The 13,352-nt window shown below is 41.8% G+C and overlaps 1 protein-coding gene across 2 annotated transcripts in view; it reads left to right on the top strand.

Annotated features, from left to right (window-relative positions):
• LOC117346629 (zinc finger protein 260-like) overlaps positions 1-13,352 on the top strand; it is an 80,318-nt gene that overhangs the window by 54,093 nt on the left and 12,873 nt on the right. For both annotated transcript variants that reach the window (XM_033916516.1, XM_033916517.1), the window contains exons 5-6: positions 5,534-5,662; positions 8,603-8,710. In XM_033916516.1, the coding sequence (XP_033772407.1) occupies positions 5,534-5,662; positions 8,603-8,710 (237 nt within the window). The remainder of the gene's footprint in view (positions 1-5,533; positions 5,663-8,602; positions 8,711-13,352) is intronic.

The following is a 13,352-nucleotide window of genomic DNA, read 5'->3' as shown; positions in this document are numbered from 1 at the left end:
AGGGCTCTGATACTTGTGATGATAGAATCTTCACATTTTGCTGTTCCTGATAATAACTGAGGTGAGGCATTGGATTGACTGTGATTCCCAGAGCTCTGTCTGCAGCATTCAGATCTCTCCAAACCAGACAGATTCTCCTGCAGAGAGATTTCAGGCTTTCATTTTCCTAATGACTCCCCAGGGTTTCTAAAGTAAACAAAAACCACTAGAACATCGGGAGACATCTTAGGGATCTGTGGGAGCTGCCAGTGGCTCTCTGGCATTGAAATGAGTCATTGACCTAGAGCAGGGGTGTCCAATGTCGGTCCTCGAGGGCCGCAATCCAGTCGGGTTTTCAGGATTTCCCCAATGAATATGCATGAGATCTATGTGCATGCACTGCTTTCAATGCATATTCATTGGGGAAATCCTGAAAACCTGACTGGATTGCGGCCCTCGAGGACCGGCATTGGACACCCCTGACCTAGAGGGTAAATTGACAACACCTAGCTGTTGAGGTTTTAGCTTAGGCAAGAATAGTGGGAGCTGAGCCTGATGCTAGACAGACTTGAATGGTCCGCCAGCAAATAGCGAGAGACAAAGAAGTGTAGCCAAATCCAGCATGGGGGAATGGAGTCCGTTGCCGGACTGATTTGTATGGTCTGTGTCCTGCATGTGGTCTGTGTCCTGCATGTGAGAGACAGGTGAAGGCTCGACAACTCCAATGTACTGATCATTTTATTTTCATACTGTGAATTGGGGAACTGTTTAGATTAGAGAGGGAAGGCATCTTGATTGGTAAGTTGAATACTATCAGCAGTACCCCATGTATCATCCCCATTATTAGGAAGGAGTGGCGTAGTAGTTAGAGTACCCTGAGGTTCTGGGTTCAAATGCTGTGTTGCTCCTTGTGACCCTAGGCAAGTAATTCAATCCTTCATTGTCCCAGGTACATTAGATAGACTGTGAGCCCACCGGGACAGACAGGGAAAATGCTTGAGTACCTGATTGTAAACTGCTTAGATAACTTTGATAGGCGGTATCCATCTGCAGAGGAGGACATCTGCCCCCAGCTGGTGCTAGAAGGGGTGGATTATGTGGCAGACACCCTATGTGATCTTATCAGCTTATCAGGGTCAAGGGCAAGGTATCAGCGTATGTATTTCCTCATAGAATGCTGTGGATCAGGCAGTGGGCTGGTGACTCAGCATCCAAGGCAACCTTAAGCAAACTGCCTTTTTAAGGGGCAGATGTTTTTTGGTAAGGGCCTAGACAATTTCATGGCCACTGTGATGGATAGGTGCCCTAAGTCTCTGCCAGAGAACAGGCTGCATCGACCCCAAGGAGAGAGTACAGGTTATTGTTGTCCCTCCTACCATTCATAAGAACATAAGAATAGTCTTACTGGGTCAGACCAATGGTCCATCAAGCCCAGTAGCCCATTCTCAGTGGCCAATCCAGGTCACTAGTTCCTGGCCAAAACCCAAGGAGAAGCAATATTCTATGCTACCGATACAGGGCAAACAGTGGCTTCCACCATGTTTTTTTTAATGGACATTTCCTCCATGACTTTTCCTCCAGGAAATTGTCCAAACCTTTCTTAAAACCAGCTACGCTATCCGCTCTTACCACATCTTCTGGCAATGTGTTCCAGAGCTTAACTATTCTCTGAGTGAAAAAAATTTCCTCCTATTGGTTTTAAGATTATTTCCCTGTAACTTCATCAAGTGTCCCCCTAGTCTTTGTAATTTTTGACAAGAGTGAAAAATTGATACACTTGTACCCATTCTACTCCACTCAGGATTTTGTAGACTTCAATCATATCTCCCCTCAGTCGTCTCTTTTCCAAGCTGAAGAGCCCTAACTGTTTTAGTCTTTCCTCATATGAGAAGAATTCCATTCCCTTTACCATCTTGGTCGCTCTTCTTTGAACCTTTTTTAGCGCCACTATATCTTTCTTGAGATAAAGAGATCAGAATTGAACGCAATACTACAAATAAGGTCGCACCATGGATTGATTCAGGGGCATTATGACATTCTTAGTTTTGTTAACCATCCCTTTTTAAATAATTCTCAGCATCCTGTTTGCTTTTTTGGCCGCCGCCACACATTGGGCGGAAGGTTTCATCGTATTATGTACGATGACATCCAGATCCTTTTCTTAGGCACTAACCCCCAAGGTGGACCATAGCATCCAGTAACTGTGCTTCAGGTTATTCTTCCCAATGTGCATCACTTTGCATTTGTCGACATTAAATTTCATCTGCCACTTGGACGTCCAGTCTTCCAATTTCCTAAAGTCCGCTTGCAATTTTTCACAATCCGCATGCGTTTTAAGAACTTTGAACAGTTTAGTGTCATTTACAAATTTAATCACCTCACTCGTCATTCCAATTTCCAGATCATTTATAAATAAGTTAAATAGTTCTGGTCCCAGTACAGTCCCCTCTGGCACTCTACTGTTTACTTTCTTCCATTGAGAAAAATGACCATTTAACCCTACCTTCTGTTTTCTATCCAATAACCAATTCCTAATCCACAACTGAACTTTGCCACCTATCCCATGACTTTTTAATTTTCTCAGGAGCCTCTTCATCAAAAGCTTTCTGAAAATCTAGATACATTATATCAACCAGTTCACCTTTTTCCACATGTTTATTCACACCTTTAAAGAAGTCAAGCAAATTTGTGAGGCAAGATCTCCCTCAGCTGAACCCATGCTGACTCCGTCTCATTAAATCATGTTTGTCTACGTGTTCCACAATTTTATTTTTTATAATCATTTCTACCATTTTGCCTGGCACCAAAGTGAGGCTTACCGGTCTGTAATTTCCCGTATCTTCCCTGGAGCCCTTTTTAAAGATCGACGTAACAAAGGGAAATCATGTTTGACAAACCTACTTCAATTTTTTGAGACAGTGAACAGACAAATTGATAGTGGAGAACCGGTGGATATTGTATACTTGGACTTTCAGAAAGCGTTCGACAAGGTTCCACATGTAAGATTTCTCAGGAAATTACAAGGCCATGGAATAGAGGGAGATATACTAATTTGGATAGGCAAATGGCTAGAGAACAGAAAACAGAGAGTGGGCATAAATGGGAAGTTCTCAGAATGGGAAAAAGTGATTAGTGGTGTACCCCAGGACTTGGTACTTGGACCCATCTTATTTAATATTTTCATAAATGACCTGGAAGAAGGAACATCCAGTGAAATCATCAAGTTTGCAGACGACACAAAACTATGCCGGGCAATCAGATTGCAGAAGGACAGCGAGGAACTCCAGAGTGACTTGAATCAATTGGAGAAGTGGGCAGATAAATGGCAGATGAATTTTAATGTGGAAAAATGCAAAGTGATGCATTTAGGCAGAAAAAATAAAGATCACAAGTATAGTATGTCGGGTGTAACTCTGGGAAAGACCGAACAGGAAAAGGACCTGGGTGTACTGATAGATAGGACCCTGAAACCGTCAGCGCAATGTGCAGCAGTGGCGAAGAAAGCAAATAAAATGCTAGGCATGATAAAGAAGGGAATTACGAGTAGATCAGAGAAAGTTATAATACCGCTCTACAGAGCCATGGTCAGACCACACCTGGAATACTGTGTCCAGCATTGGTCTCCATACCTTAAGAAGGATATAAAACTGCTAGAGAGGGTGCAGAGACGAGCGACGAAGCTAGTGAAAGATATGGAGAACCTGGACTACGAGGAATGACTTAGGAGACTGGGTTTGTTAAGAACATAAGAAATGCCTGCACCGGATCAGACCTGGGGTCCATCCAGTCCGGTGATCCACACACGCGAAGGCTCAGCCAGGTGTACCCTGATGCATACATTAGTCACACGTATCCCTCAATGTGTCCTGCAAGAAGATGTGCGTCCAATTTTCCCTTAAAGAAGAGGAGACTGCGAGGGGATCTGATCGAGATTTTCAAAATACTGAAAGGATTTGACAAAATGGAGCAGGGAAAGCAGTTATTTACAATGTCCAGTGTGACATGGACAAGAGGACATAGACTGAAGCTGAGGGGGGACAGGTCCAGAATGAATATCAGGAAGTTCTGTTTCACGCAGCGAGTGGTGGATACCTGGAATGCTCTCCCAGAGGAAGTAATTGCAGAATCTACCATTCTAGGATTTAAAGGTAAACTAGAGTGGCACATAGTGACACGGGTAAGGGTAAATTAGATGCACATCTCCCTTGAGAAGCATACAGTGATATGGGGACTAAAACTATGCCAGGGTACACCTGGCGGGGCCTCCGCGTGTGCGGATCATTGGACTTGATGGCAATTCTTATGTTCTTATTGGCCACCCTCCAATCTTCAGGTACTACAGACAATTTTAGCGACATCACCTGTTGCAAGCAGCTACTAGTTTCTTTCAAGGCACACTCAACCAAGAGTATCATAGCTTCATGGGTGGAATCTCGGGCAGTTCCTCCTACAGAGATTTATAGAGCAGCTGCTTGGTCTACTCTTCATACCTTTACAAGGTTTTAAAGAGTGAATGTAGTGGCTCAAGAGGATGCTACATTCGGGTCCTCGGTCTTACAGGCAGGCTCTTCTGTCTCATCCTATATGTCGGCCATTGCTTTGTTAAGTCACCTAACATATAGATTCCTGAGTAGATGTAACAGAATGAAATTTTAGGCCCTTACCTGGATAATCTTTTTTTTTTTTCTGTTAATCTTCAAAGGAGTCTGTATTGCCCGCCCTCAGTATATCCTGTTTTGCCTGCTTTCTGCTTCAGATATTTCTAGATTTCAGGCCTGGAGTTTTTCTTCTGTAACCAGATGACTAAGCATAAAGAAATCCTGTATAAGTAAGTGAATTGCTCAGCCTCTGGCTCCTTTTGGTGTTAGTGATTGTTGCACATAGCAGGTTGGTTCATTATTGTTGCTATGTTATAAATTCCTGTTAACAATTTTTCTTTCTCTAAGTTGCTGGGAAGTTCCTCGTACCCCTCCTTCTTTCTGTTCTAATCCAGTAGAGATTGATTGCTTTGGAATGAACTGAGGGAGGTACTGAAAGCTGTTTAATACATTTCTGCAAAGCTAGTTCACAGCAATGGATTGATCACCTAACACATGGACTCCTGAGAAGATTAACAGGAAAAAAAGATTATCCAGGTAAGGACCTAATCTTTCAATCACCCATCTTGTCCCCATCTAATATCTGCATTTGGCTCCTTGGCTATATGATATGTAGAACAGCACTAGTATCATATCTATGTTATTTGAATGTTCTGATTTGTGCTTATTGGGTATTTCATAAGTGTTATGCTGTCATTGTATTATATCTCTCTATGTTTGAAACTGTTTTATGATAGTCCTATTAAGTTTCAATTTACTGATTTTGACGTTACTTCATTCATCATATTTATGTTTATATTTGTTCTTTTTACTACTGTTATGGTTAATAAAATTGTAAGTTTATGTTGAATTATACCCACTGTACACTGTCTTGGATGAATCTCTTCATAAAGGTGGTTAATAAATCCCAATAAATAAATAAATAAACATATTGTAATATCTTTTACATGTAACAGGCTCCCATAATGTCAAGCCTGACATTTTAATCCGATTTGAGCAAGAGAGATTCAAGACTGAGCCTCAGGAATCTGAGGAAAGAGGAAATCTGACCACCATAGGCACTTCTGAGGAACAGCAGGAAGCAGGTGATGTATCTTAGATTAAAGCGAGACATGGGATAATGTAAACATTTGCTACAAGAAAGACAACTACTGTGGCCCAGGCACTGTTATAATGAGGTGTTATAATCAATGTTCCTGCTTCAAGCCTTTATTATGAGGCCCTTATTTCTACTTTTCTCCTTTCCTTATTAGATCTGCCTTTTTGCCTCTCATTCCTTTTCTTTCTCTTGCTTTCCCCAGAATTTTGCTATGTCTCTCTGTCTCTTTTCCCTTCATCATCTATCAACACTTACTGTCTCTTATCTTCTATCAGTTTTTATAATCTTCCTTGTTTCTCTCACTTTCTCTGACCTCTCTTGGTGCTGCTCCAAGATGCTAAACTTTCCTTCCATCCAGCAGCTTGTAGATTTTAGTCTTTGTGAACAATGCAGTGTTGCCAGCTGGAGAGAGGCAAGCATGATGATCTTACTGGAAGAGGCTAGAGGAAAGATGAAAGATGGCCCTCACTAGGACCAGGATGAATAATGAGCACCAGGATAGAAGAAAGCAGGAAAGACCACATTGATAGCAGTAGGGATGGGAGTGAGGCAGAATGATTCAATAACATCAGGGCATGCTAAGGTGATAAAATTCTTTGATGAAGCTTGCTTTATGGAGCAACTGGTTTAGGAAACGGACAAGAGGCGAAGCAATTCTAGACCTAATTCTTAGTAGAGTGTATGAATTGGTGCAGGAGGTAATGGTGATGAGGACACTGATTATTACATGTTATGATCACTGTGATAACTGTGATCATAACATGATTAGAATCCATGGAGTAAGTTCACACAAGAAATCCAACCAATAGCATATAACCTTAAAAAAGCAGACTATGATAAAATGAGGAGAATGGTAAAAAAGAAACTTAGAGGAGCAGCTGCAAAGGTCAAAAATTTACATCAGGTGTGGTTGTTATTAAAAAATTTAATCCTGTAAACACAGACTAGATATACTTCGATCAGTGGGTATTATGAAGTTAGTATGTCAATCAGTTATGAATATAACATATGGGGCTCTTAATAAAAAATTTTAAAAGCATCCAAAAAGCGGCCTAAGTCGGTACTTGGATGATCAGAAAGACAGATTATCCAAGTACTGATAATCAAAACTGGTTTTAGATGTATTTAAAATCAGCTTAGGCCTTTTCCCTGCCTCTGGATGCCCAGAGTGAAAAGGGGCATTTTTGGAGGAGTGGATAGGGAGGGAAGTGGGCCGACCTAGACTTAGTCATCTGGCAGCCATAACCAAAAAGGTTTGACAGGTTGCCAGACAGAACTTATATGTTTTGGCTTAGACCAAGTCAAAAGAGGTATAAGTTCTGAATCGGGCCACTGAGCTGATCGCGGCTGCCACGATTAGCTCAGCGGCCCAGGCAACCCGTTCCCCCCGCACAGGTAACAATCACGGCAGGAGAGATGCCTAATCTCTCCTGCCACGATCCCCCACAAATCTATCCCAGCAGGAAAGATGCCCAATCTCTCCTGCTAGACAATCCCACCCCTGTGCGATCATGGGCAGGAGGGTGCCCAATCCCTCCTTCCAGACAACCCACCCCCGCGCAATCATCGGCAGGAGGGTGCCAATCCCTCCTGCTGGACAACCTCCCCAACCTCTGAACTCCCTTCCCCTGACCACGCACCCACCTACCCTGGATCCCCCTCTACACACCCCTGGACCCCCACAACCCCCCTCAAACCCCCCCCCCCCCCGGATTCCCTCTAACCTTAATAGATGGCTGGACGGACGGGTCCTCCAGCCAGCCAGCAGGCCCGCCTTCCTCTGACATCTCTCTCCTTCCCTTTCCCCTTCTTGTGGTCTGGTCTCTTTCTTCTCTCCTCCTCCTCTTCCCTACCGTAGTCAGGCATCTCTTTCTTTTTTTACCTCCCCATTCCCATGGTCCAGCATCTTTCTAAAAAACCACCCCTCTGTGATCTCCCTGTTACCCCCCTTGCATTCCTCCCCTTCACGGGATTGGTTAAGGCAGTTGCACTCTTCAGGCTACCAGCAGCTTGAGTGAAGTAAACATGATGCCTTCGGCAGCCCAGAAGCTTTCTCTCTGCTACTGCTTTCCGCCTTTACGGGGACAGGAAGCAGTAGCAGAAGAAAAGCTTCTGGGCCACCATAAGTAGTGTTTACCTCACTCTTTCTGCTGGCAGCCCGAAGAGTGAAAGAGCAGCTGCAGGGATGGAATCCCAGACTGTAGAACAGACCTCCGAAAAGGTCTCTACAGTCTGTCATTGACTCATGGGCCTTGCAATGAAGACCACTATTACAATGTAGAGGTCACAAACACAGAAGGTACCTGAGTTCAGTTTCTCTGCAGCAGAAGCTAAAAACCAGGCAAAAATACCATATGTGGCAGAGTCCAGTCTGGGTTTTCCTAGACCCTGTGCCCACTCTTGCACAAACACCCAGGCAGATACAATTGGAAGGTACAATAAAAGCTTTATTGTTCACAATTCCTGAGCCTGTTCCTTCACAGACTCAGGGGTTTCACTTCATATGATATCAGTTACTCTAGCAGGCTCATATACTTATTAATTCCAGTCTATGGCTGTGGTCAATCTCTGCCAAGCTTCAAACAGTTTATTCACTACAGAATACTGGCTTATTTTAACCTAGCTATCAGTTGTCTCACCTGGACATCCTTACTCACAATTCCACATCTTCCCAGGGTTCCTTGTCAGCCCATAGCTAGGGAAGCTTCTGAGCTAGTTATATAACTTCCTCTCTGCCCGAGTCCCGCTCCTCTAACTCAGTAGGGCTACATTACTTTCTAAATGGATATCAGCTCTGAGCTGCAAAGCTCAGGGCATTCTGGGACAGGTAGTTTTCTCCAATTTGTATGACGCCCTATGCTGCCTAGTGGCATAACTGCAGTCTTAGGCAAAAAAACCTGAATCTCTCACACCATTCTTTTTACAGGCAGTCAAAGTTACACTTCTGAACCCAAATTAGAGATCCTGAAAATTGAAGAAACTTCTGTCAGTGACCAGCTAGAGGGAGAAGAGGAGGATACTGATACCATGAGCGGTAAGCCAAGAATTCTTTTATTTAAAAAATCCTTGATATGTGCTGTGAAATATTTCTAACTTTTCACATAGGATGGAAGAAAACAAAGAAACAGATCGTCAGGGAAATAGTCCTTTAATCAAATCCTTGAAAAGCTCCCAGGATTTGATTAAAGGCTTATTTCTCTGATTATCTGCTTCTTTGTTTGCTTCTATCTTTGATGGTAGATTGATTGCTTTGTTGTTTCTGAGCCTGAATTTTCACATAGACAGTAACTGTTACTAGAGATTTTCAGATATATTTTTATTTCTTAGTAATTATAATTCAGATTTCTTAAATTACCAGGAGCGAGGTTCAGAGACCTTGTTCTGAATAAATCCCAGGTCTCCAACTGGATGTTCAGAATTTTGGTTAGTGAATGTGATCTAAGTAAAGGAAATCAGTGCAGAAACTGGAGGAGAGGATGAGATGTTCAGAACCAGTAAATGAAATCAGGATGGTCTGTTTCTGTCTATTCATGTGCCATTGTCCATCTGTCCCTGTCTCCATGCAACACCACTTTCTGTAACATAGGGAGGTGGTTGCACCCATCAGCATGTCATCTTATTACTGTACATTTCAGCAAATGACCAGACTTGACAAAAAAGTTAAGGGGACTTTTATTATTCATTGATACTTATGATTCGGGAAGCACCTCAGTTTCAAGTTTAATAAATTCTTTGATTAGATCGCAAAATCTCATTTCAATGTGATTTACATCAGATAAAAATCAGATAAAATAATAAAATCCACATATATCACATATACTGCTAATTGACAATAAAACATTAGGGAAAAGGGCAACTTAAATTACAATATTAAAAAAATAAAATTGGGTATAGGTTTAGTACACACAGGATGGGAGACACATACCCACGTATTTCAGTAACCTCCTCATCCTACCCTAAAATATAGTAAGATTGATCTATTAAAAAGCGTCTTTAAAAAGCCAGCTCTTTAGGAGACTTTTAAATTTGTTCAATAGTTTTTCTTCTCTTAGATTAAGTGGAAGTAAGTTCCAGATTTGGGGGGCCGAAACAGAAAAAATCATGTCTCTCCTAGAACTCTGGAACAATCTCTCATCCCCGCTCAGAAATTCAAGCTCCCTCCAATCCTTCCGCAAACACTTGAAAACTTTGCTCTTTTCAAAAATCTAATCTCCTCCCGCTCTCTGGTACCCTTGTCCCTCTCTATCTTCTTAGTTCCTCTCCGAGCTCTATGCTTGTGGAGATGGCGCGGTATACAAACCTAAGGTTTAGTTTAGTTTAGTTTAGTATATAACTTTTAAAGAAGGGACTGTTAATAGGGCTTTGTCTTCTGATCTTAAAGATTTTAATGGGGAGTATGGTATTAAATATCTTTCTAGAAATGCCGGGGCTTTATTTATGAGTATTTTATGAGTAAGTAGAGCTATCTTATAAGTGATTCTATGGATTACTGGTAGCCAGTGTTTTTCCTTTAAAAGTGGTGTTACGTGATCAAATTTTTTCTTTTTCATAATTATTTTTATTGTGGTATTTTGAATGATCTGGATTCTACGTATTTCTTTTAAAGAGGCTCCTTTATATAGGGCATTGCAATAATCAATTTTTGATATTACCAGTGAATGTATTAAAATATTTAGTGCTGATTCATCGAGAAAAGCTGATAGTGATTTAATCATTCTTAGCCTATAAAAACAGGCTCTTACTAGTGTGCTAATTTGTTCATGGTAGTTCAATTTTTGATCTAACATAACTCCCAGAATTTTCACTTTTGTAACTGCTTTAAGGATTGTTTTATTCATAATAATATCGGTTCCTAGTTCTAGCCCCTCTCTACAAGGAAAAAGTATGATTTCAGTTTTAAGTGTATTAAGTGCTAGCTTATTGTCTTGTAGCCATCGAGTAATTTTTGAGTTTATCGTTGATTTCCGTGATGTCACCAGCTACATTTGTGTCTAAAGGGTGCCAGAAATACATTGAATAGTAATGGTGATAAGATTGATCCCTGAGGAATCCCAAAATTACTTGATTTTATATTTGCTGTAGAGTCATTAAATATTACTTTCGAAGTTCTTTCCTTAAAGTATGACTGAAACCATTGCAAGACAACTTCTGCAATTCCTAAAGATTTTAATCTGCTTAATAGTAGGTGGTGATCAATAGTGTCGAACGCTGATGATAAATCTAGCAAAATAAGGAGAACAGACTTATGTTGATCCCAAAAATATAATGTCAGTCCTATTAGGGAGTGCTCCGTTGAGTAGTGCTGCCGGAAGCCAGCTGATGTTGCGACATACTTCACCCCCATTCCCTTTCCAGTTAGGCTTCTGAAGATGGACACTGACCTGCCTTGTTGTTAGCCAGCTAGGTCATATGGCAAGTTTTGCTTTAAATGGCAAGGCAACTTAATGCCATGTCCTCTTTATCATCCCAGATGTACTGTGACCTGCCTTTTTGACATTTGACATAGCTTGATAACAAGGTTTGGCTTTTTTGCGGCAGGGCAGCTCCAATTAATGCCCACTTTGTTGTCTCTATATAACAGCTTAGATTTATACCCATCTTCCCATCTAGTTAGGTGTTTCTATTGCATCCAGGTTCCTGTTCTAGGCCCGAAGTCCTTGAGTTAAATAGAATGCAGCACTGTATTTTGCACAAACTGCTTCAGGGATGCTTCTTTGACTCAGGTGTTCTTGTAGCTGTGACATCAGCACAGTATAGTAACATGCGTGCTTTAAGATGGTTAAAATTAACAAACTATAGGACTGAATGGAGCCTAAAAATTTGGTGCTGAAAAAATTAACTTGGCACTATTCTATAAATTGCACTTAAAAGTGTGGGAGGTCAAGCTTACATCCCTCCGATAGTCATCTGGTCAGTTTGGGCACATTTTTGGAATTTATTCATTGTTAATAATAATAATAATAATAATAACTTTATTCTTGTATACCGCATCACCATGGAAGTTCTATGCGGTTAACAGATGAAGAGACTGTACATTTACAGCGAAGTTACATTTTCAGCGATGCTACATTTATAGTGAAGTTGTTATTACAGCAAAGTTACATTTGAAATCATACAGCGGTGATACATAAGGCAGTGTTACATACGGCGATGTTAAATACAGCGATGTTCAATAAGGTAGAGCAGAGGCATTTAGAATGAGGAGTAACGAAGACGGGATGGTTAGCTGGATTGAGTGATCCATTTTCTAAGCCATTTAGTGGCTAAAAAGATTGGGGGAGTCAGAGAGACTGGGGTAAGTTGGGGTTAGGGGAGGTGGCAGGGAAGAGGGGGGAGAAGTTAGAGGAATTTGTCAAAAAGGTAAGTTTTGATTGACTTCCTGAACATTAGATAGGTTTGGGAATTGGAGATGAGGGTTGTAAGGCATTGTTCCATTTGCCCGCTTGGAATGCTAGGGATCTATCGAGGAATTTCTTGTAGAGGCAGCCCTTCAGGGAAGGAAAGGAAAACAGGTAAGTGTTTCGTGTATGAGAGGGGCCTGCAATTTCGAGATGCTCAGATAGGTAGATTGGTGAAGAGTTTGCTAGGGTTTTGAAGCAGAGGCAGGCAAATTTAAAGATGATCCTTGCCTTTACAGGCAGACAGTGGAGTTTAGTGTAATAGGGGCTGACATGGTCGTATTTTTTGAGGTTGAAGATGAGGCAGACGGCAGCATTTTGGACTATTCTTAGACGTTTGATGGTGTTTTTATAGGATCCCAGGTATATGATGTTACAATAGTCCAGTATGCTTAAGATTAGTGATTGGACCAGAAGACGAAAGGAAAGGTGGCCGAAGTGGCGTTTAATGGTGCGCAGCTTCCAGAGGGAGCAGAAGCATTTTATAACCTGGGCACTGGTATGATCTTCAAAGGTCAAGCATCTGTCTAGGAGGACTCCAAGGATTTTTATGGTGGGGTTGATTGGGTAATCTAGGCCGTTCAAATTCAGGGAAGTGTTTGTTAGTTTATGGGTAGGACTTGCCAGAAAAGTTTTGGTTTTTTTGGTGTTCAATTTTAATTTGAATTGTGAGGTCCATAGTTCTAGCTTGGTGAGGATAGAAGAGGTAAGTTGTTCTGTCTGTTGTATGAATGAAGTTAGGGGAATGATAATGGTGATGTCGTCTGCGTATATGAATGATTTTAAGTTTGAGTCGGCTAGTGTCCGTACCAGAGGGGCCAAGTAAATGTTGAAAAGGGAGGGGGAAAGGGGAGAGCCTTGTGGGACTCCACAGGGATTGCGCCAGTAATGGGAGAAGGTTCCGTTGCTGTGGACCTGGTAAGTACGGTTAGTAAGGAAGCTTGAGAACCAGTTTAGTACTTGGCCGGTGATGCCGATGGAGTCAAGGCATTTGAGCAGAATATCGTGGTCGACCAGGTTGAAGGCGCTGCTCAGGTCGAATTGGAGTACTAGGGCACTTTTGCCCAGTGAGAACAGGTGGAGGAGGTAATTGGTCAGGGCAGCTAAAACAGTTTCTGTGCTGTGGTTTGTGCGGAAGCCGGATTGGGAGTCATGAAGGATGTTGAACTTTTCTAGGTAGTTCATGAGGTCATGGTTAATTAGGCCTTCCTTGAGTTTTTGGAAGAGTGGTATGTTGGCGATGGTTCTGTAGTTGGCGCTGGAGGAGATGGGTTCCTT

This window comes from Geotrypetes seraphini, chromosome 12, assembly GCF_902459505.1.
Source record: "Geotrypetes seraphini chromosome 12, aGeoSer1.1, whole genome shotgun sequence".
Classification (NCBI taxonomy): Eukaryota; Metazoa; Chordata; class Amphibia; order Gymnophiona; family Dermophiidae; genus Geotrypetes; species Geotrypetes seraphini.
This window is presented reverse-complemented; position numbering and strand designations above follow the sequence as displayed.